We start from the raw sequence: 26,253 nt of genomic DNA on the forward strand, positions 1-26,253 counted from the left end.
TGATAAGAGATACGTAATTACTGGATATTTGAGGAGTACCTGCACCTGATAAAACACCTGATAACAGTTCGGTTTGCACTGTCGCGTGTAACTGTGAATATTCTTGTGAAATGTTTTAGTGAAAATATTAAAGTTATTGTGCGATAATTCAACATTATGGCATATCCTATGTACGAAGTGGATTGGAGTGTCCTGCCACCAGACCAAAATAGAAGGTAGGTCTACCCTTAAAAGTAAAAAATTCTACTATTGGTGTTTTAGCCGAAAATTACTGGATTTTTAGAAGTTTTTCGATAATTTCAAATAATTACCAGAATGACTCGAAAAATAATATTTTGATAAAGTTAAGTTGAATTCCACGTAGCTCCGTATTCACCTACCTACCTACGCAACATACGGCAAGTAGCTTATATTAGGTCAAAATCATAACAAAATAACCAAAAAAAATATTTAATGTTTCGATAAACCTATTTTTCAAATTATTTCAAGTATGAAATAAATAATTAAAATTTAGTGTACGAATTAATTATGAAATATTTTTATAAATTATTTTTTAAAATCAACGCATTTGACTCATTAACGTCATCTATTGAATGAAAGAGCGAGTAAACGAAACGAGTCATGTCATGATTAGCGGCCATGTTGAATTTCTTGCAACGCAGGAAATGTCAGCTGGCGGTTGCCGTAATTATTCACTGTAAAATCTGTGATAAAAGATTTACTCGAAAAGTTTGCTGTGATATATCATCAAAATCTGCGATACAATAACACAATGGTAGAATGTTGATATAAAGTGAAAATATGAAATTGTTGTGTCAAAGGTGGCATGCGATTTCACTTGCATTTTTATGGTTTGTGACGAGATAAAATGCTTAAAACTCTGACTGAACTGTCCTAATTATTGTTTATTTTCATTAAATTATTATTTAAGTGTTTTCAAGTGTTAATGTAAAACAGAGTGTGTCATTACATCGACCCTAAATCTGAAGGAAATTGCACCTGTCGTCTTCGAACATTTGTGATAACTGCTCAACAGGAATCTCCAGGAAGATAATTTATTTATTTTGGATACAAACAACATAAAATACACAAAATGAACGGTTCAGAATCCGGGTAATTATTACGTTTCTTATTTTCCATATTAGGTAGAGTAAATAGTGTTTCTACTCTAAAAACTACTAGGCGTTTGGCATTTCTATATCCTCTACTGCTACTCTATGTGCTAAGTACTATTAAGCTATATTTCTATTCGCTAATCACTTAATACTTCTTTCGACAACAGACTCTCACTTATAATCATTAAGTACTGATTAAAATATCAAGCATTATAAGTTAGTTATTTTTATTTATACAATTTCGATATACAACAATAAATGAGTAGGTATTGAGATATTAACCCCTTGACCACCGAGCGGCCTGATTGTGTCTTTGATTCCGGGGACTGAGGGATTAAAATACATACAACTTTACTATAAAGATATCATACATCTAAGATGTATTAATAACAGAGAGCTCAGGGATTCACAAGTTATAACAATTAAATTAATATAAATATGTATACTCGGCTCTATCGAGGCAAAATGGACTGAACAGTAAAAAAAACATTTAAAATTTGTTTATACCATTTACAACTACAGGTTACAATAATATCCTAAAGTGTAGAAGGTTTTATACTTAAAGTCTAACATAGAATGAAATAATTTGTGCTTAAATAATGTTTAAAAAATTAAAACATTTTTTGACCATTTCCATGAACAATTGATATGTGCATGAAAATAAATACAATATCGTCAACCTTGGAATTTAACACCATTGTGATAAATGTATGGCCAATATAATTGATATGTAAACAGTCTCATTTTCTTATGAATTTATACTTACAATAAAGTAATTTATTTTTGCACATTAGAATGTGAAGTTCTAAATATTTTTGAATTGTATATTTGTAAAAACAAATAGGCGATTGGAATGAGAACACTATGTTTATTTTAAGCAATGTAGAAATATGAAAGAAAAGCAGATAGAAAAGAGGTTTTGTGTAAAAGAGATGATGGGAGTATGTGGCTAACGTTTTACTATTTTTTTTACATTACTTTCTGTGTATAAATGTGGCTTCGATTATACCTCAACATTTATACACTTTTAGTTAGAAAAACAAACAGAAGTACATAATTTAACTTTTGAACAGCTTTTGATTTGATTTTTAACAACATACTGTGAGTAGATATTTAAGACCTTTGATTTATAACACCTGTTCAAATGAAATAATAACTACTGATAATACTTTGATCAAATACATTGCAGATGTGTGCTATTTTCAATTTAATAAAATAACAAGTACTTCATGAGTGTATAGATTTGTCGGCAAAGCATATTAATAAATTGTACAGAATAATATTGTATTATTCTATTTTATCGTCTTAAACAAGTTATAAAAGATTTAACACATTAAAAAACCCTATAAATTTAATTTACCCTTTGCATTACCCTATAAATTTGATAAAAAGCAAGAACATCTATTACTTGACCTTTTTCACAACAAATCCATCAATGAATCCATCTATGAGATATTTCTGAAAACAATGCAGTAAATTATAATTTATCAAAGTTCCACTAACAATTGTGCTCAAAAGAATGAATAGACTTTTTTAATTAATTAATTATTAACCAATACACTAATTGTAGGAGCCTCTGATATAGTTGACCACTAATATGTATTTACTATATATATTTTTGTCCAGGTTCAACCCGGCATTTAACATTGCCACCATAAAACAAGTTGTAAATGAAGCAATTGAAAGAGGTGAGTACTGAATAATGCTTTTTATTTTCTATTTTTTTTATATACAGATAATAGTTATTCAGTTTAAGAAATATATGATAATTTTAATATGATATTTATATGAAAAATTGAATCAAACAAAAGGTAATTGTCTCAATTGATTATTAAAACTGCAATAATGCTGTATATTAGTGCTTTTTTTAAAACAAACAATGTACATAATATGTATTGTAAAAATGTGATAGATATAATAAGAATCCTTATCTGTTATATTTACAACATAATTTATTTTTATTTACAATAATAATAATTGTACCTACTGATCTTGTATCTGTTTGTCCTTTTGTATTTGTAATATTTATTTTTCCATAGAATTTTAATTTTACTGTTTTTGCCTACAGAATAAATTTACTTCTAAAATTTTTAATATAATTATTTGTAGTTATAATAAAAGCTAATGCTTTATTAACTTTGGTGACAGCTATTTAATGCCTTGTATAAAAATTTCTAATATATAGGTGGGAATAATTCTTCTGTAGCTGACACTAAGGCCTTCTTCTATTTTTAACCTTTGTTGCTGTGCTGTGTCGAAATTTAATAGACTCAACAGAATTTTTTGCACACTGTAGATAGTATTTTTACACCATTTTGATAATCACCTGCATGATATATTACATCTAAGATTTTTGTCTTTCTTGTTTTGCAAATCTTTGTAACTAGATTTATGAATAGATTTCCAAATGAAACTAGGAATAGATTTGGAATCTATTGTTTTATTGTCTAGTACCTTCTAATAAAAAAACACAATTACGGCGTGCGTAATACGTATATACGTCCACACGCAACCGTGTCCACGCTTCAAATGCCTGTAATTCCTATCAAACTCGACCTCTATCTGCAAAGTGCAAACTACCCGCACACGCGAAGGGCGTTAAGTTTCGACGCAAGCACACACGCTTACTTCTCTTTTAACCAATGCACTGATGAACGCTTTTTGTGTGTGTGTCGTGTAACAGTCGCGCCGGTTTCAGTGCGGATGCAGACGCCCACGCGGCTCAGGGATCTGATCCGTCAGATCCGCGCGGCACGAACTGCCGCGGAAGAAAGAAGCGTGGTCAACAAGGAGTGCGCTTATATACGGTCCACGTTCAGGGAGGAGGATAGTGTGTGGAGGTGAGGATGTGATGTTTGTTTACAGGTGTGGCTGTTTTGGAGATGACTTTGTAGGGTAGTTAATGCAGAACTTGTTTACCGTTGTGATAGCCGCTCTTCATTTTAGAGTCCTGTTCAGTACCTAGTTATGATAAGTATGACATGTTGTGGTAGCTATTGCGGTTTTGCAACTTCTTAAGTAGATACATTGTTTGGCTTGTAACTGTATTGCAAATGTTAATGAAGAAGTAGAAAGAATACGTTAACCCTATTATCCACTTCACACTTTCTACGAAACATTCTCCACGCCAAAGAGTTGATAATTAAACATGCATAAATGTATGAAATACAGTAGCGTACTTTAAACTCTGTTAAGTTATGCATGTTTTGTGGAAACTTGGCTAAAGTAATAATCATAAGTTCTGCATTTTGCCAGCAAAGATAAAATGTCAAAAAACGTCTACAACAAAAACGCAATGATAAAAATCTATTTCGCCGAGTCGCTTTTCATTTAAGACCAACCTGATTTAGAGCAGGCTCCAAGGAGATGTTCGTTTGCAAAAATAGCGGACCTAAATCTGACTTCTGATATATATTGTATAGGTCCCAGACATCCTATAGACAGATGTTGCCAACCAGTTTTGTGGTCCCTCTGCCCGCACCCCGGTAATTAAATATGGCATACAAAGAAAAAAATAAAAATTTCCAAAACATGCCGTGTGGGGTATCAAATGAAAGAGCTTATTGAGTAGATCACGAATATATAGCATACTATATACATTTCTTACACTTTCTCTAAGATTTTTTAGAAAATTTACGAAAATGGTCCATTTTTGAGTTAACTTTAAACCACTATAGATTGAAAACTCATGAAAATATTTTTTAAATTATTATTTTAAATAATTAACAATAGTCCATTGTTTATGATTCAATAGTTCGTAATATAATATAAGTGAGCTATGTGGTGGATTTGATGAAAATAACTATATACTATATGAACTTGAAAATATACTCGCCATCTTTGAATGCTCCCCCCACTCCCCCATGCAACTATTTCACTGTACGAAATATTGAATCGTAAACAATGGACTATTGTTAATTATTTAAAATAATAATTTAAAAAATATATTCATGAGTTTTCAATCTATAGTGGTTTAAAGTTAACTCAAAAATGGACCATTTTCGTAAATTTTCTAAAAAATCTTAGAGAAAGTGTAAGAAATGTATATAGTATGCTATATATTCGTGATCTACTCAATAAGCTCTTTCATTTGATACTCCACACGGCATGTTTTGGAAATTTTTATTGTTTTCTTTGTATGCCATATTTAATTACCGGGGTGCGGGCAGGGGGACCACAAAACTGGTTGGCAACATCTGTCTATAGGATGTCTGGGATCTATACAATATATATCAGAAGTCAGATTTAGGTCCGCGATTTTTGCAAACGAAACTCCACTGAGAGTCCGGTCTAATTACCGTTCTGGTCGCATCAGGCTTTTTTGTCATAACGTAATTAGTCTTATATAGAGTAGAAAATAAAGTCTAATTTATTCTATTAGGTCGTTGAGAAGCGGTGGAACAAGATATTGATCCATTTATCAATTGAATAAAACAATGTCTGACCAATAAAGCAGACCATGCACACATTCTTACATCCATTTATATACACATTCAGATCTTCACTGAGCAGAGCATGTCCATTGTCATTCATTATATTCAAAAGGTCTGTCTCCCAGCCCAGATATCGCAACGTAGCGAAACTGGTATTCATACAGCTCTCCTCCCCATTCACCAGAATAATTCCTAGATCTGAAGTTATACTTAGACCGAATTTACACCTTTTCCCATAAATTCCCACATACACGCACGTACGCACACACGTACACGTACGCGCCCGCACACATTCGCTCCCAAACATAGTAAAACTACTCGATGATTATAAGGTGCCGATAGCTTTTTTGCGGTCCGTTACAATTTTTTAAAACTTCATCTACTTCAAAATATTATAATTCAAAACACCATACTGTTCCACCAGATGTCGCAACATAGCGAAACTCCTATACATCCACATGCTGGGCTACCCGGCGCACTTTGGTCAGCTCGAGTGCCTCAAGTTGATAGCCAGTCCTCGGTTCACGGACAAACGGGTGGGGTACCTGGGAGCCATGTTGTTACTGGACGAACGGCAAGACGTACATCTCCTGATCACGAATTGTTTGAAGAAGTAAGTTTTTGTGGATAGATTTGGTATTTTTAAATGTCTTAAGCTGATAGCCAATCCACGGTTCACGGACAAACGCGTGGGGTACCTGGGAGCCATGTTGTTACTGGACGAACGGCAAGACGTGCATCTGCTAATCACGAATTGTTTGAAGAAGTAAGTTTTTGTGGATACATTTGATTTTAAATGGTATTTTCTTGTGCTTTTCTTTTAATAAGATTTTAAATACGATTTATTCATTATTGATTATATTATTACAAACAACTGCGGAGAAATGGATGGAAGTATTAAAATTTTTGTTTGACCGTCAAGACAATAATATGTAACGACTCTTTTTGCTTGTTTTCATTCTACGTGATTTTCTTAAGTTCATTATTTTTATAGCAATTTGCCAGTAGATCAAAATTGGACTAACTTTTATACAAGATTGTAAATCCTTGCTTTTTATTCTATTTCAAAGATTTAGGTCATTGCCCAGGAAATTCTGTGGCCTTGTCTGTTTTATCGACATTTATTATGAGGTTTGGCGTGAATAGTTAAAAGACACGCAGTTGAAGTTGGTCTCATATTTTTTATAACAGTATTATTTTTAATATCAGCGGAACAATACATGTACGATTAAGACATAAGCTTTGTACATCTTATTGTTCAAATCTTTGTTTCTCTTTGCTTGCAAATGTTATGTCACAATTTGTTAACCTTTAACATTGAACTATCCTAACAAAATTACATCATTAAAATAATATCGATACCAACTCCAATATAATGTTAATATAAGTTTGTGTTTTTGTTGTTCCTCATGATTTAAACCTTCATAATAAAATCTCAAAGGACATGATCGTATATTAGACGTCATCCGCTCATTGCCCTTTAAGCAAGAAGCCTTATAAACGGGTTAACATAAAGTTTTCGGAAAATTGTCGAGGAAAAACTAATTTTCCTCAATATCAGATAAACCGATATGAATACTACGAAACGCGATAAACTCATGTTTGCTAGACGCAGCTAGCCTAGACCGTCGACCCCGTAATAAATATCGGTCCGTTGGTATATAGGTATATACATATACACATGACGTACATGATTTAGTGCTAGTAATAAGTACGAAGGCCAATGCTGCTATACTGAATGATATTTTAAAGAAAATGTCACTTGTACAGTTATATTTTTTTAAAGAAGCTTTTGTCTCTACGTTTTTCACAAGTCTAGTCGTGAATTTTTTAGCCGAAGTTTATTTGTATGGTAAATACCGTATTTTGTGTGCCAAAAATGGCTGTACTGGATATTTTATTGAAGTTGTAAATAGTTTAACGTATGAATGGGTATTTAAGTAATCGAGTTCATATTTTAATAACTAGCGATTTAAAAGGACATATTTCAAACGGCACTTCACTTTCAATAGCACAGCTCAATATGAATTATAATAGATTTCTTTATTCTTTTAAATTAGAAATAGAGTCGTGTAAAATTAAAAAAATTTTCATCCTACATTCATTAATCCTGCAGCACCTCTGTTAAAATAATTTTTACAATTAACTCTTCATTAAAAGTCTCCATCAACGTCTCGTTGGAACTTGAGATTTTAAACTCATTTGAATTTCAATGATCTTTAAAAATACTTGGGAAAATTTCAATTTGTATTCATAGCGAAGACTGGACTGCAATTTCCTCTTTAACCCTTCCCAAAGGAATAGAAAGACATCTTGTTTCCGTTTTATCTATCTATCAAGTTATGAAAACACATAAAAATGGTCACTGATCCAGAATGTTCGTTAAATGGTGCCAAAAATAAAAGCAATGTTTTAATTTTACTTGCATATTTAAATGTATGAAACCATGATTTACTTTTATTGATTAAACTCCGTAACACATTTCTGTCTGCATGTGTAATTAAATGTCATCCGAAAATAACTTAGCTATCTATCATTTATGCTTTCACGGTCAAAAGGTTGGGCGGGTTGTAATTAAATTGAATATTAAGTTTTTGACATGAAAAGTCTGTAGATTAACATATAAATCTACGTCCTTAAATTGTAAAGGAACGGCCAAGTAGGTAGCCAATAACGCCTACATACAAATACTCCCCTAGGAATGAAATGCTATACATTCGACGCTTCGCCCTCTATAGACAATTGACCTTTCCATTGTTACGGATCCTCCGAAGACCTCCGCATTCTCTGAGGAAATTGCTTTTTCCACGAAAAACTTAATACATTTTCTTTTGGCAATCGAATTACGCACCAGTCACGTTTTTTCTTGTTTGATGGTTGGACACTGATTAATGAGAATCTAATATTAAATTATTATTAATTATTATTTTTATTATTTATATCTAGTAAAGAAAAGTGCTGAAAGACGTGTGAAAATATATTATTTTTATACTTTTTCATTTATTAATATAGTAACGATTTCATTACATAAAGTAAAATTCAATTAATTAATCCTGGTATAAATAAATATTATATTTTATTTATTTCAATAATTTCGTAAACGCAGCACTTTTGAGCAAATTAAATAAAAAATGCAATCAAAATTAAGAGCAAAAATCCTTTTTATTTCCCTAAATGTAATAAATGCTATTGCCAAGAGACGCAATTTATAAAGTTTCATAGCAAATAATGTATCACGTAGGTCCTTTGCGGCTTAAAGTATTATAATATGAGAAGGCTTCTAACTGCAATCGGAACTCGACCCTAGCTCAAATTACGCGCTATTGTACTATAATACGAGCTAGCCTCTGTAATGTTCTACTCTGAAACCACATGTTATTCACAATCAAGGCTTTTACATGTTGATAATTTAATATTAACACGTTCAAGACGGGGCCCGATTTTGGCTACTTATCGTTGGGCCGGCATAGGGCTTAGAAGACCTGTTGGTGAACTTCATTTACGGCCGGCATCAGGTGGAAAGGACCTGTTTCACCTTTTGACATTAAAATCAAATGTGTCATCCAGTTGAAGACTTTTTTGAAAATTCTTTCTTGAAATGTATTGTTATTGAATCACTGCATAACAACATTAGACCCGTTTTTGAAAAAAATATCATTAAAGGAGGTTAAATTAGTAGTAAAATTATAGGATCTTATACACCTGATCCCGGCACTAGTGAATATGATTGCTACTGATGTCAAATGAATCGACTATATAATTAAAAAAAATCAATTCATTTTTACCTCAAAAACAGTATGCGCTTCATTATAACAGTTATGACAATACGAGGGTGAATCAAAAAGTTCTTGGAATCACTATAAAAATGTAAAATCTATTTTCCAAAATTTGTTTTTCTCTTTGTAAAAAATGTTTTTTCTAACTATCAAAAATCTCAACCACGGCTACCATTGCCGCATCATAATCGTAAAATTTTGTAAGATATATAATAACAGATATCAATACAATATCGCAACGTCTAATTATTATGCACATCACTAATTAACTGACCTGTCACCAAGGGCCGGCTATCGGGTTATCAGGCATCGGGTCTTTTAGATCCGATATCCGTCCTGTAAGGACAAAATTTCTTTGCAGGCCGTATCAGGTCTAAAAGATCCGATACAATATTTTTCCTTTTATGGGTACTATTTAGTGGCAGAATACCAGTCAATATATCTGTCACACTCTCACTACAAAAAATCCTAAAGTAAACCACCCCGGCCCATGCGATAGCTATAGAAATCTCTCTCCGGCCCGCGCGAATAGTTCACTTCAGGTGTTTTCGACCCGATGCCGTACTGAACGTGTTAAAACACGTCATTTTGTGATGCGAGGTGACGTGTTCATTATGTAATTTAGATGCTCTTGATATCGTAAACAAGTCAATAACTGCGTTAAAAACAACCGACTTCAAACTTGCACTTGCAACATTTACAAATACAGACAAAAATGCTCATAAAATAAAAACTACTGGGCCTATCCGAATAAAATTTTTATGGGACCAATTCGACACCATCCCGCATCGAACAAAAAAAGAATCACGTAAATCGGTTCAGAAACCACGGAGTAATCGGTGTACATACATAAAAAAAAAAAAAAAACATACCGGCCGAATTGATAACCTCCTCCTTTTTTTGAAGTCGGTTAATGAGCGATTAGTATGTCTACTTTGGTTGTGTTTTACAATAGTTTTATTTATAACTAGCTGCGCTCCGCGGTTTCACCCGCGTGGCTCCTCTCCTTTTATATAGCCTTCGCCTATAATACCCTTCCTCGATGAATGGGCTATCTAACACTGAAAGATTTTTTCCATTCGGACCAGTAGTTCCTGAGATTAGCGCGTTCAAACAAACTCTTTAGCTTTATAATATTAGTATAGATTAGAGCAAATGCAAAAACGAAGTACGATTATATTAAATAACTTCTTATATTTAACATTTCTTTTAGCGAAAAGGCGCATTATTCGTTATATATCATTTTAAATACTGAAGAAAATACGAGCACTGTTTTGCTCAAATAAATGTCCTTTATCTATGGTAGTTGTACATTTGTTACTTGATAAAGAAAACGTTTGCCGCGCGGTAACTACACATTCATTAACATGAATTAACCCAAGCTTTACTTATCTCGTGCCAATGATTGCATAAAGTTATTTGCCTTTTATGTCAAGGTGTAAAAATTTTATGGCTTATTTAGTATCGCTACGGTGACCTGTCGAAAATTGGACGCATGTTTGCTGACGACATGTCTGGTATATTTGAGCCTATTTTCTGAGATAAATATTTTCCAAAAAGGATTTTAATTTCTACCGGAATCTGAATATTTAATTTGCCGATTTAAAATTAAAAATTTCATGAAAAAACTCCATTATTGATCATCCAGAAATGGCACGATATCGCGTTCCGCCAGTAGTGGAACGCCTCAAAACGGCATAAACTGTAACCATTTAGATCTTACTATACTATATAATATTACTAGCTTACCGCCCGCGGCTTCGCCCGCTTTGTCTAAAACCTAATAAATTATATACTTATACCTTCCTCTTGAATTACTCTATCTATTAAAAAAAATCCGCATCAAAATCCGTTGCGTAGTTTTAAAGATTTAAGCATACAAAGGGACATAGGGACAGAGAAAGCGACTTTGTTTTATACTATGTAGTGATTATTAACCACAAATCTACCCGCAGTGACCTAAACAGCAACACGCAGTTCGTCGTCGGTCTCGCACTATGCACGCTCGGCGCTATCGCTTCGCCAGAAATGGCACGGGACCTCGCGTCAGAAGTGGAACGCCTGATAAAGTCCCCAAACGCATACATAAAGAAGAAAGCAGCACTATGCGCGTTCAGGATCATAAGACGAGTCCCGGATCTGATGGAAATGTTCCTACCGGCTACTAGAAGTCTGCTGACTGAGAAGAATCATGGTGAGTTTTACTTTTTCATAGGAATAGGTGGTATAGGTACGATAGTGGAGATTTCCCGGAGGGAATATAGGTCGGAAGGTAGACTTCAGCAGGGTTAATTAAAAAGATATAAGTGTGTTTATATAGCAATGTGTAGGATAGGTTATGTGTGTTTTGAATTGCGCTCCTTTCATATAAATTTACTTGGATTTTCATAGAAAAATCTACATGAATATCTAAGTTTAATTAATGAGAATTCTGTAGGTATATACGTCACATTAAGTTAGTAGACTTCATTAGAAGGAAGACAACTTTAAGATGATTAAACTACTAATAAGATCAGACGACCTTAAAGTATATACAAGATTTAGGTCAATTTGTCAAACTTTCTCTTCAAGGAAGTTGCGATTTCTCGTTCAAAACTATAACAAATCGTCTTTTTCGATATGTAACAAACTATTAATTAATTGTTGTTTGTGATACTCTAATTGCCTATTAGTATAATTGTTAGTCTTATAAAATCATTAAGTTATCAATTATAACGACGTTTATTTCTCTAGCTTTCAGCAAAAAAGACAGTGCCAAAGTATAATTCAATCACAACGACTATTCTACCTTTAATAAATAATTGAATTGATTTTTATCTAATATAGGCGTGTCGCATGATGTCACTATGCAAAGCTTGAGAAATATAGTTCTTATATACAAAGGAATAAGGTCTGTAATGAAATGAATGAGCGCACTTTTGTCATAAATTGATTGATTCGTCGATCATCGAGTTGAGGCATTGCGCAGGCTTTTTGTATTGAAATGAACTATGATTAAATTTGTGACATTTTAATACGCTTATATTTTCATGTATTTTGTTAATCTTTACAAAAATGATCTCGATTATTTTTAAAAGTACTTTCTTTTATTTCAAATTTTTTTTTCAGATTTTCGTTTTTTCCATTTTTATATTGAAAGCAATTTCTTAAAAAAATTCCCCTTTTTTCCAGTTTTAATATTTAATGTAAATCATTTCAGAGCCATTTTTCCTCTATCATTTAGAAATTAAGGTAAATGATCGGAAAAACCGAGTTATTTTCCCTTAATTTCCTTGTATATCATCTCAGTCTATAACCAAGATGTAAACACTGTTATCAGGTGTTCTTATCACCGGCGTGACCCTCATCACGGAAATGTGCGAGAACAGTCCGGACACGCTTAACCATTTCAAAAAGGTAAGATTTCATTTTGATTCTTATTGTGATAGGAATAGAGTTGCGTTTTGTGTGATATGATGTATTGATGAATTGTTTTATGTATATTTTAACCATGGATTATAAAGTTTATAGTATGTATAAGTGATATCTGCGACTTTGGATATAATATTAATTTTGGTTATGTGTATTGTGTAGTTATAAAATTCAGTAGGTTTCTTCGAATTGCGTTTAAATTATTTTACTATGTACTTTTCAATGAGTAAAGATTTTATAAATCTTAATTCTTTTCTAATGGAGCAATATTATAGGAAAATAAAATAGTTGTTTCTTTACACAAATAATAATTATATAGGCAATAATAGTTGTTGTTTAAATACTGAAGCAAGTGGCATAATTACAAATAATTACGTGTCTTACTTGACTTTCGAGAAAATGCTTTGAATATGGGTATGTTATTTAGTTCAAATAAATAAATTTATTTATTTATTTTATTTATAAATACTTTATTGCACTTAAATATAACAAAACAAGAAATACAAAATTAAATTTTGTGTTTATGAATGACGTAAAAGTCTTTATTTTAATAATAATAAAAGACTAACTTTAATACCAAATAAATAATGGAAATAATATAATTATATAGTACGAATAAATATACCGAGTGTAAAGAGGCGATATACCTTTTCACAAACTCCTAAAACATCGGATGAGTCATAAACCAGGTGTAAAACGATCGAGTTTCAGTAAAAAATCAACTGGCACTGTGGTTGTTAGGGTTGCCAACTATCAATAAATTTGTATTCTATTTTCTTGTTGTACGGGGAAAAACTTTTTCTTATACCTCTTCGTTATATTATGTATCGCTTAATTAAAATTCTTCATGCTATTTAGCCATGAAAATTTGATTTAAATTAAATTTATTTGTAAGTATCCTTTGGCATAATTCAATTTACATTATTTCATACATATATTAAATCGGGGAGTTATTTGGATTGTAGATTGTAAGCTAGTGGGTCACTAGGATTCTGATCAAAGGTTTGGATCAAGATACTATATACAAAATGTAGTATCTATATACATAGAACCTTGAGTGTAATAACAAGTACAATTCTTGATTAATTGATATGCATACAGCATATGCAACATTGTAATACGCGATACGTTATGCAAATACGTTTAACACCCAGTGTTTAAAAATAAAGATTACATTTAATATATTGAATCAATTTTATTTATATTTTTTTATTGATAAAAACTGATTTTGGGCAACCCTAATGTACTGGGAGCGACGAGTAACAAATAAATCGGTCATTAAACTGATCAAGTACTGCTTAACGGGTTATAAATATAATTGTGGTTTCACTTTAGTCCTGTCTTGTATATAACGTTAGTTCTGTTAATCTGGTTGTATATTTGTTTATGTTTTACGAAATAATTCTGAAATATGAAATGAATTCTATCAAAAGAACTTTATGCTGACTACTCAATGGAATAAAGTACATTTTCTAATCGCAGTTATTCATAATTAACTTTATTTTTCACTTCTTATTAGTTACCTATTTATCCAAATATAATGAATACTGTGAGCATTATGGCAAATAACATAGGTTACCAAATATCTAGAAATTTCCAATTCCAGACAATTTTTAAATAACAATTCATATTAAAAATAAAAGAAATATAGAAAAATAACAGAAAAATTAAATTGAAATGCTGTAAATACGAGCCAATCTTATCACTGATTTCACTTACAACGCCTCGCCGCTTATCGTTTTTTGCTCTAATGTTTTTATTAGAACCGTGTCAATTCCAACAAGGCTACGATAATATTGAAACTTTTCAATATCCAAGTTTTAGATTTATAAAGTATTGAAATTTGACAACGTGTATATGGTTTAAGTTATCGCAATATATTGAGATAGATAGAACAATAATCAATAAAATCTACTTTTTATTTTCAGTTTTTTATATGTTTTTTTAAATAATAAAAACCATATATGTATGAACTAAAATGTACTTAGATAAGCTATTGTTTAAGACTTCAGCATGATTGGCAAATACTTCTATTATAGATACATATTGAGAATATTTTTTTATAAAATTATCATTCAAAAAGGTTAGTTTATGACAAAGCTATAACTGCTACTACTAACATGAGAATTATTGTCTTGTCTCCATATCTTGTATGTGATGTAAAAATGTAAATAAATTGAATATAACTAATGTATGTTTGTGTTGTCCCATAGGAGAGCGGGCAACGCGAGGTAATCCGTACGATGATCCTTGCACTATACAGTTATGCCTGTTGATCTAGATATTAATTTAAAAATAAAACAAGCGCGATGTTTCATTTTTGAAGTTAAATTTCTTTAGGTCGCGTAATGGCAATACTGTCACGTCATGTAGTAAGGCGACGATTTTGGTATCTTAGCTCTTGCCAAAGGAGTTTCACTTCTGACACGTGTGCTCGGCACACGCTCTTTACAGTAACAGTTTCTTATCCAAAGATAAAGATATACTAACAGTAATAATACCACCTCCTTTTTGAAGTTGGTTAAAAATCTAGATCAAAAGGCTTACTGTGATATATCTGAGCATGTCATTGTGTTGGTTATATATATATGTATGAAAGAATGTTATATATGTATATTGCGTATTTCGAAGCTTCACCGTCAAATATACTGTTTAAAAAACATATATTGTTGCTGTAAACAGTAGTCTGGTTATATCTATACCTATGCCCCAAAACTGATTCAAAATTTTTGGATTCACTTCAAATCCTTATGCTTTTAATAGTAGATAGAGTTGACCAAAATTTAAATTTTTACAAAAATAATATTCAGCTTATTGCCCTTGCTTAGTGGATATATTTTCAATGTTTAAGCCTGACGAATATATTTACATGTATGCGAAACCCTTCGACTGTGAAGCTTGAATATTTATTGGGTATTTGGTATTCATGATGGGCAACAGTTTACCATAATTACTATCATCATGTTGGAATAAGAGAATAAGCACTATTAGTTTCAAATAGGTTGTAGATTAATGTATGTTAATCTCAAAATATGGGCTGGTAAAAAAATAGAAAAAATTTTTGGATGTAGGTTTGTTAACATTTGCATATAATTTTGTAAGAGTACAGTTATAGTACAGTACAGCTCTAAATGTACTCATCATATGGTTGGTTTCATATTAATATACTTATTTATACAAAAAGAACACACCAGTTCATTATAATACTCTTAATTACAAGATGCAGTATTAACTATAATTTTAGTCACTCGTTTGAATTTTGCACTCGAGGACGTAACTAATGCAATGGTGGGGGTAAATGTTGTTTTTGGTCATATTTAATTTGGTATCCCTTTATGCAAAAGCGTTTTATTTATGTTATCTATCGTTGGAGTATTTAGAAGATGCATTCGCCTGTTGGTTGTGTTAATAATTAGTAAATGTAATATCCCTTAGCTTTCTGTCATTGTGCGCATTTCAAATGTTTTATAAGAGGGTATTTTTAATTGTAATTTGCTGGTAGATTGTGCCGAATTTGGTGAGGATATTGAAGAACTTGATCCTTGCTGGTTATTCACCGGAGCATGATGTAAGCGGTGTCTCCGATCCATTCCTACAGGTAAGATGATATTGAAAATAGTTTTAAGTTTAAATTTTTGGACAGATCTATTAACCCATTGACCACCGAGCGCCCCGATCGGGGCGCGACACAATAGATTATCTATTGTGTCTGTGATTCCGGGGACTGATGGAACAGTTGGCAATTTTAATGAACATGTAAAATAACATATAAGACCTCTAAATTCATAAATCTATCACATTTTAGTAAGCATCTCTGTATTGTTTATTATTATTTGCCTATTGCCGTTTAATCTGTATAATAAACAAAAAAAAAATAACAAGTTTTAACAAATGCCGCCATTTTAGCTCCAAGTCATTTCATCCAGGGCATCTTATTTTGGGGAAAATTTTACCAGTTTATAATTTTCCAGGTGAAAATCCTCCGTCTCCTCCGTATACTGGGCAAGAACGACGCGGAAGCGTCCGAAGCGATGAACGACATACTCGCCCAAGTGGCCACCAACACGGAGACCAGCAAGAACGTCGGCAACACTATATTATACGAAACTGTGCTCTCAATCATGGATATTAAGTCGGAGAGTAGCTTGCGCGTGCTAGCCATCAATATACTCGGACGGTTCCTGCTGAATAACGATAAGAATATCAGATACGTGGCACTGAATACGCTGCTGAGGACCGTACATGTTGATACGTCTGCGGTGCAAAGGCACAGGACTACTATATTGGAGTGTTTGAAGGTGAGTTTCCAGTATAAGTCTATTGAATGTTCCTGTTGCCCTCTTTACAGAGATTTTTCTACTAAATATGTTCAGTGACAGAAATAATGTCGCTATATCTACACCATTAGCACCCCCATAACACTTTTGGCACCCTGAAAACTGTACAATTTTGACAATTTTACATTCACACCCATAGAATTGATTCTCCTAACTTTGAAGTCGGTTAAAAATATTCTCCAATTGATCTTCACATCAAATGTGACTATATCATTTAAAATTACCCCTTAACTGCCCAATACCATTCTTAAAATAAATAAATAATATTTCTGGAACTTTCAGGATCCGGACGTATCGATCCGACGGCGGGCGATGGAGTTATCCTTCGCGCTAATCAACGGGCAGAACATTCGCGCCATGATGAAAGAACTCCTCGTGTTCCTGGAGCGATCGGACGCGGAGTTCAAAGCGCACTGCTCCAGTGCGATGGTGCTGGCCGCTGAGAGACACGCGCCGAGCAGCAAGTGGCATTTGGATACGCTGTTCCAGGTTCTGCTGAAGGTCAGTAGTGCTTTATTCGAGCTAGTTAGTGAGCTAGTTTAGTTCTAGGTTGTTATTTTTTCGCTACGGCTATTCAATGTTGTGAATTGGTTAGGAATTGCACTATAAGAATCCTGAAAATATTTAATTATTTACGTACATTTCGCTTTGTTTACCTATCAATTTGCACTTAAGAAGACAGTAACAAATTTAAAACTAACATAAATAAGCTAAATAAATATAATAACTTTCTTATTTCTATAGATATAGTTATACTGAAAAGGAATGAGCTCACGCTTATAGGAATTGAAACACGATGTACTAAACTGATTGGTACCATAATATTATGTTTTCGCAAGACGCGTTGCGCAGTCGAGTGTAGGGCACGAGGCAAGCGGTTGGCGCGTCTCACCCCGCAGTTTCATTCACTATGCTATACCATATTGCTTGCATATGCTTTTTTAAGCTATTGCATAGCTTCTATCGCGGGCCTTGAGCGCGGGGACCGAATCCAGAAATTCCGTAACGAAAAAACCTCACGCTCCCCACTCCTACGGGCACGGAGGTGTGGCTTGAAGGCATAGCATGCAATAGCTTTACCGCGGCAGTCCCCGAGTGCCACACGTCTTTTTTTATTTATTTTACTTTTAAATATTCCAGGCGGGCAACTACCTCCGCGACGACACAGTATCAAACACGATCCAGATAGTGTCGGCGGCGCCGGGTGAGCGGCAGGCGTACGCGGCCATGCGGCTCTGGATCTCGCTCGAGCGGAGCGCCGTCTGCGGCGACGCGACCGAGAAGCAGCCGCTCGTGCAGGTACCGTCAGCATAATGTTGGGTGATAAGTGTACAGTTCGCAAAAAAAAGAAAAATCTTCGACGCGACCGAGAAGCAGCTGCTCGTGCAGGTACCGTTGGCATAAAGTTGGGTGATAAGTGTACAGTCGGCAAAAAAAAATTTTTTTTTAAACTACGCCAACGGCACATCAATACGTCTATGTCCGTATCGACTGGACATAGACGTATTAAGATACGAAATAAGTCGGCATATAAAGCTAATTTTTTCCTTAGTAAACAGCGCCATCCGCATATCAATACGTCCAAGTTAGCATACGGTATGTTAAAATCGCTTACGATAAGCATTACAATTCAAAAAACAAGCTGCCTTATTTGAATATTTAAATAAAAAAATAATATGCTGCAATTTCGTAACTTTGAAGGGAAACTTCTTTAGGCGGGTTGAGAGTAAATCAGGATCGCGTCATTCGCTTCGATTCGATTTTGGTTTCTTTGAATGTTGCCAAAGAAGTTTCACTTCTGACACGTGTGCTCGCCACACACGCTCCTTTTTAACTTAAAAATACAAATAAAGACATCGAACGACCAATACCTTTACAAAGAGGAACGAAAGAGATCGAACGAACTTTTTATAAAGCTTCCAAACTCTACGCAAATCCTGCTCGAAGGACCAAAATAAAACTTTTTACCAAGATATTACTAAACTGTTTCAGGTTGCGGCTTGGACGATAGGCGAGTACGGAGACATGTTGGTCTCGGAGGCCAGTAACGCTATATCCATGGTCGATGATGATGGAGTCGGTATGTATATTTTATTATTACCATAGTTTATTTAAAAAATGTTGAATAAAATTGAAATAAAATGTTCGAAAACATAATGTTATTAAAAATGTAATCTATGTATGAAAAGTAAGTTTAGTTTGTGCTTATAATTAATTTCAAGACAGGAATATAATGAGCAGAGCAATGAATTACGCCCTTTTTTATTGCATAATAGATTCTTTTTGGCATAGTTTTTGTAAGAAAAACATCTAAGTCCAAATTTGTACCATATGTACAAAAAATGCGTCACTTTTTTCTTATGTCACACACTCCCACCCGACACACGCTTAACCTTTCCCCCTTATACCCGCAGACGAGTTCACTCGGCCATCCGAGGAGTACGTGATCGACGTGTACCAAAAGCTCTTGTGGTCGACACAATTATCAATAACTACCAAGGAGTACTTGCTGTTATCTCTGGCTAAACTGTCCACGAGATTTACTACGCAGCCGAGTCAAGAGTAAGTGATTTGTTATATGTAAATAATAAAATAATAGTATAAATTTTTCTACTGAAAATAGAAATACGAATGCGTTAATTTTGTAAATCTCAAACGATTAACACAATATAAAAATCTAGAAATAAACAATGCTTGTTTCAAAGAAGTCATTAGGTTAGGTTAGGTGAGAACTAAGAAGTAATAACATATTTTATGTATTACTAGGTTTCCGCCCGCGGCTTCGCCCGCGCAGTCAAAGAAAAACCCGCATAGTTGCCGTTCCCGTGGGATTTCCGGGATTGCGTCATTTTCCGAGGATAAAAATTAGCCTATGTCCTTACTCGGGTATCAAAATATCTCCATCCGAAATTTCATGAAAATTGGTTCAGTAGTTTAGGCGTGATTGAGTAACAGACAGACAGAGTTACTTTCGCATTTATAATATTAGTATGGATTATACTTGTTATATATAAACATAAATTTCAACGTTTTATTGAAAAGTGTAGATAGAATATTTGAATTCTTAATTTTTATCTCTTTTATTTTACAGTAAAATCCGCGTGATCATAGACACGTTCGGCTCTCACATACACATCGAACTGCAGCAAAGAGGCGTCGAGTTATCACAGCTGTTCAGGTAAATATTTACTAAATTATATTAACTGCAGATGTTTTCACATAAAGTACTTTGTTATACATATTGAACACGTGTGAATTGAAAGCTTTCATTCCGCGAAAGGAGTTCCGTGGGTTCACAAATGGCACGGACATTAGGAATTGTAAATTCTCAGAATAAAACATAACTGTGAGCGTTTGTAAGCTACCATAATTATTATAGTCAAACGTACGACCGCTGAATCAAAGACAGTTGCCAATTTTAGGGGCGTCAGATTGTAATTTAAAGGACTCGCTGTATTTATGGATCACTATTTTCTCGACATTTTGTCCCCGTCCGACTAGTCGCGGAAGAATTCCAACAAATACCCGCGGCCCCATCATTAAAGCGGCTCGACGGAACACAGTGGGGTTTTAGTCGGTAAGAATCCGACATAACCCACGGCTCCTTCCCCGGGGGCCGTGGGTATCTTTGGAAGATTTCCCCACTATAAAAAAAAAAAAGGGCCCTTCCGGCCTCCTTCACTCAAGCGACAGCCCAAGCCGAGGTTCGAGATCCCCGTGGCGGGGGGACGCCCGCCCGCATGTCGCTACCAGGGTGAACCTTCAGTTAACTCCCGCGTCCGCGTTAAAATGTAGAAGCCCTTCTGGCTAACATTGAGAAACACCACACAAAAAAAAGACATTTTGTAAACTGGCGAGATAGATTTTATTGTTAAATTTTACGGCCACTTTATATATTAAAATGTAACGTTCACAGGCAATACGCGAACCTGCGACCGGCGTTACTGGAGCGCATGCCGGCGATGGAGGCCGGGGCTTCGGGCGAGCGGGACGATAGCGACGCGGAGCCCGAGCCCGCGCACTCCGGGCCTCCGCCCGAGCAGGTACATACTGTATAGTGTACAGGAGGCGAAGGCACCACACACGCAATCAAAAAAAAATTATATTCATACCATTTTTTCACTCAAAAACACAACCACACCACTGACTGAATGTCTCCTATAACACAGGTTTTTGACGTGATAACGTTTTTAAAATCGTTTTAGTCGGGTGACATGTTCAGAAACTTGTGTCACACCAAAACCTCACGAGCGCGATCGCAGGTATAACGAGAGAGAGACGGACCGATCTCCCGTCTCATCTCGAGCGCTGCCACTGCATTATGTTATCACGTAAACATCTCGATCGTAAACCTACTTTACAAACAACCAATTTTTTAATTTTTACCAGTGTTTAAAACTTCCTCCTCCCCTTTGGTTTAATTTGTTAAGAATATAAACAATATTATTTCGTGTTTCAATATGTAAATTGTTTATGTACAGGACGCGTTATTGGATCTCATCATCGGTTCAGAGCCGCTGTCCAATGGTGACGTGGAACACGCAGCGCCCGCTGCTAACAACAATACAAGTACCAATGTGAGTTGATTGCATTTTTAATTTATTTTCATTCTCTATTAAAAGGTTGTCAAAAAATGTCACGTTGTATAAAACATTATTTAAAATTAACGCCTATTTCGTCGTGGCAATGCTCAAAGTCATTTATTACAAAACTCTGCCTAATTCATGCGTAGGCAGAGTTTAGCTTCGGACATTTTTGAGCGTAATTGTAAATCTAATTGTTCATCGTACGTCACTGAGTACCTACATAGATTTACAATGGATGTTAATCCTATATAAAAGATGACTTAATTTAACTCTAAAACCTTTTTTTTATTGAAAGTAAAATTTTATTAAAAAGTATCAAATTTTGCCAATTCCAGGACATTCTTGATCTACTAAGCGGTCTCGACCTGAGCGCGACTAGTACTATGCCCACGAGCACGCCCGTGAGCGGAATGAGCGCGATGAGCGGAGTGAGCGGACTCAACAACAATATGGCGCCCGCTTTGTTGGATGGACTGTTTGGAGCGCCATCTACGGTTACTAATGTTGCGGAGCCACCTGGTTAGTTTTTGATTATTTATTTTGATGTATTGTTTAGTTGTAGTAGTATGAATATTATATTCTGGTAGGATTATTATATGTTTTGAATATAAATATATAAAAAATTTTCGGCGGTCATTTCAATTATTTTGACGTAATTTTCAAGTTATTGTTATTTTTATGCGACTGTCAAAGATGTTCATTCTTGTTGTTAAATATTTAAAAAAAAGCAAATTTTTGGTGTAAATTACAAGTTTTTTTATAGCTTTTTTTTCGCTACTGATGACTGATGACTTTAGTGGTTTTAATAATGTTACCATATACACTTACAGAGGCGATAGTAACCGCTCTAGAGCGCAACGGTCTCCGTGTAGAGCTGGTTGTGCGGCGCGGCGGCGAGACGGCGGCGATCACCATGCGCGCGCACTCCACCGCGCCCGCCGCACTCACCGACTTCCTGTTCCAGGCGGCCGTGCCGAGGGTGAGTCACGAGCAACATTACAAAAAAGAAAAAAATATGTTGCCTGTGATGGCTGGAAAAAAAGTAGTTTTGTCTACACTTGCTGGATTGAAAAAAAAAGTAGTCTTGTCTGAGGTACTAGCTGGATTCAATAAAAAAGAAAAAAAAGTAAAAGGCGAGCTGTGCTGGCTGGATTTCAAAATAATGTGTGGAGGTGGCCGTGCCGACGCGACGGTGTTGTCTGCTGTCTGTTTAAAATCGTAAAGAATCAAAACAGATTGTGAGGCATGTTAAATTATTATTTTTTCTATTCGCATTGAATTGTGTTACGATTATAGAGTTAATAAATGTCATGTTATGTAATTTACACAGAAACCATTTTTTGAGCGAGATACTAACAATGAACAGTAACGAAAATTAATTATAATACTATTATTTCGCAGACTTTCCGATTGGACATGATGTCGCCGTCGGGTAGTGTGCTGACGCCGCAGGGCGAGATCACGCAGCAGTTGAAAGTCACCAACCCCTCCAAGGTATTTAATACTTTTTAACCGACTTTCATTGTTTTTAACCTTCTTTTATATACTCTCTTTTGTATTAATATATAATTTTACGTGCTTTCCCAAAACCTTGAACGATATCTAGCTACATTTTTGAAGTGAAACTTCTTTAGGTGCGTTGAGAGTAAAATTACAAGGTTGCGTCTTGGCAATACCACCGCGTCATGGAGAAAGGCGACAATTTTTGGTACCTTAGAATCTTGCCAAAGAAGTTTCAATTCTGACACGTGTGCTCGGCACACACGCTCTTTATTATGACTTAATAAATAAAAGCATGTTTTCTGTTGTTATAGCAATGCATGCATGTTCTCCTGTTCAGATTTGTGTTTTTTTTTCTGATTTATCAACTATTGCTTCTTTAAACAACGAAAAATGCTAAATAAATAGCTAATATAATTAATTACACATATTGTATTACAGACACCACTGCGTCTCCGGATAAGGGTATCTTACACGATGGACGGCAACCCTATACTAGAGCAGGCGGAGGTGAACAACTTCCCGCCGGACCTGTTCAACTGACACGGTCCACGGGACGCTTGGCCCGCGGGGCACGGCCCACGGGACACGTGACCCAAGGGCACATGGCCCAAGGGACACGTGGCCGATGAGACAAGGGGCACGTGACCTGCGGGATATGGCCCAAGGGACGCGTGGCCGATGAGACAAGGGGCACGTTACCTGCGGGATATGGTCCAAGAGACGCGGCCCGAGGGACTCATGGATGGCGGCGCTCGGCCTATGGGATACTGTCTGTGCGACCATAGAATATGTGACACGTGGGCCAAGGTTGCGAGTGAGCAAAGTGGCTGATGGGACAAGTTGCTTACGAGCAAAGTGGTTCACGGACCAAGTTGCTTGTTAACCAAATTGCTCGTAAGCATATTTCCCATGAGCAATATTGCCTACGGGCCAAGTTGCTCATAAGCAAAGTGACTCACGGGCCAAGTCGCCCATTAGAAAGTTTGCTTATGAGATAAGTTACCCAAGTGCAATGTGGCCCTTGAGCCAAGTTGTCCAACAAAATGGCCTATGGGACAAGTTACTAATAAGCAAAGTGGCCCACTGGCTAAGCCCCTCGTTAGCCAAGCGGCTCATTAGCAAAACGGTCCACGGGGCCACGAAGCAACTAGCCGTACGACGAGTGTCACCGGTCTGTGGGGACGCACGGACACACGGACATATGGATAGTGTCAGATACTTTTGTGAATGTTACTATTATGTGATGAAAATTAAGTAAGGAAATTCAAGTTAAAGTATTATAAAAAATTAAAATGTATGTATTAAATCGATAAATACAACATAATAATGATCACTAATTATTCATTGTGAATATCCCAAAAGTTTAATTTTTACATAAGTACAGTAAATGAATAATATAACATTCACAAAATTATTTGACGCCTGTATAGTGATGCCTAACTGTATAATTGGTAGATGTTAGTCGCTATGTGGTATGGCTGCTTTATATATAGTTTATATACTGACTTCTAGTAAGTATTTAGTATTAAAAACATTGTTTTAAATAATTTGTTAATATCTTTTATATGACTTACATTCTTGTTGAAATATCATCTAATCATCCATAATTAAAATGAATCAGATAAATCTTATTTATTTATCTTTTATTTAGATTTGATTAGACAGTAATTAATTAATTTTGAACGTTACGTATATGATAGCAGCCATACAAACAAACACGCTGTACAAAGCTAGCAGTTGGCCATATTGGCTTGTGGGTCGTTCCTTGAGCAACTTGTGAAATTAGACACAACCGTGTTACATAGTGTCGTAGAAAACCATCTGGAATGACGTCACACATTAATAAATACAAAAGAATCCCATATTTTTTACCATTTATTTATTATGACATCCCATATTTATGGGATTTTTTAAAATATTTTTGCTTGTTTTTGCTTTACTTATTCATTTCTTTTTATCATCAATATCTTGGTTCTTAGAATGCATGTTTATGTATCTAAAGATTGTTAAATAATGAATATAACAAATAAAATATTTTTGTACAAAGATACCCCTTCCAACTATTCAGAGTTTCACAGTTTACTGTTTTTCCGTCTACATTCTATCTTCTTATTGTTATTTATATTTAAACATATTCGCTGTATATTTGTTTGTAATAATTGGGCTAAAAATAATACTTTGAACACCTACAATACCCATATTTTACTCCCAATATTCTATGCCATATCGAGTGGCTATTTAATGTGTGACGTCATTTACAGATGACACATAAGGCCTGAAAACACATAGATATTCTAAATAGTTAAGTTTATGTGTTTTAAGGCTACACTTAGAGATTCGTTTAACATTCCACTTTAGGTAAATACTAAAAGACTTATTCGTGTGACTGGGGCCCATCGTGCGGACGTGGTCTTTGCAATATATTTTATTATTAATTTTTCGTAAAACTGAAATTTTGAACGTATATGGTTATTTTTTTGTTCGCAGTCGTAAAATAAAATTAATAAAAGCTTCATCAGTTTTGTTGCTTAATTGAAAAATATAATTTACTAAATTTCAATTACATTATAGAATTCAATTGTCAGTATTATTAAAATCTCATACAGTTTACCTCAAATCTTCCGGAGGTACAGTTCAAATGATACAGGACTTTTTTTTGTTTGCTTAAATTCCGATAAAATTAACTTTCTCCAATATCATTACAAAGTTTAAAAGATTGTAAATCCATTTTCTAGGTTGGTAACTTTAAGGTATAGATTTATTTGAATATGGGCTAAAACATCTGTTATGTATATAGGGAAGATTTGTATAATAACATGTATAGTAAGGCAAGAATGGATGTGACATGTACTTAATATCATATTTTATTTAAGATTTCTAACATCATTAACAATTGCCCTAAACTAATATAGTAGTCATTATGAAATATTTAATTTATTTTATATTATTGGATATTTCTGAAATTTGATTTATGCATTTTATGATATTCGTTATTTTAATTAGTCATTGTTTTAATGCTTGACCATACTTGAGGGTTGTAAAACACAATCACATCATTATCATTTAAAATAGCCTTTTTGAATTATCATTAT

General features: G+C 34.4%; 1 protein-coding gene across 4 annotated transcripts; it reads left to right on the forward strand.

Moving 5' to 3' along the window:
- The first annotated feature begins 24 nt into the window (after positions 1–24).
- On the forward strand, positions 25–24,530 carry AP-1gamma (adaptor protein complex 1, gamma subunit). 4 transcript variants are annotated; one of them, XM_090105998.1, is made up of 19 exons: positions 25–215; positions 2,742–2,803; positions 3,799–3,955; positions 5,973–6,161; positions 11,280–11,518; positions 12,644–12,720; positions 16,238–16,333; positions 16,707–17,033; positions 17,355–17,573; positions 18,213–18,371; positions 19,065–19,152; positions 19,487–19,634; positions 20,164–20,250; positions 20,989–21,115; positions 21,554–21,649; positions 21,994–22,177; positions 22,489–22,637; positions 23,060–23,152; positions 23,600–24,530. In XM_090105998.1, the coding sequence occupies exons 1-19, from the start codon at positions 157–159 to the stop codon at positions 23,699–23,701; spliced, it is 2,658 nt and encodes an 885-aa protein (XP_089962124.1). In that variant the 5' UTR covers positions 25–156; the 3' UTR covers positions 23,702–24,530. The 4 variants fall into 4 exon arrangements, with proteins under 4 accessions (XP_089962124.1, XP_089962125.1, XP_089962126.1 ...); XM_090105999.1 differs by having other exon boundaries at positions 3,814–3,955; XM_090106000.1 differs by lacking the exon at positions 25–215 and adding an exon at positions 640–1,113.
- Positions 24,531–26,253: the final 1,723 nt, after the last annotated feature.

The sequence above is a fragment of the Colias eurytheme genome, chromosome 9 (genome assembly GCF_061535395.1).
Source record: "Colias eurytheme isolate Ceu_HAF_F1 chromosome 9, ilColEury1 Martin Lab GWU primary, whole genome shotgun sequence".
Lineage (NCBI taxonomy): Eukaryota > Metazoa > Arthropoda > Insecta > Lepidoptera > Pieridae > Colias > Colias eurytheme.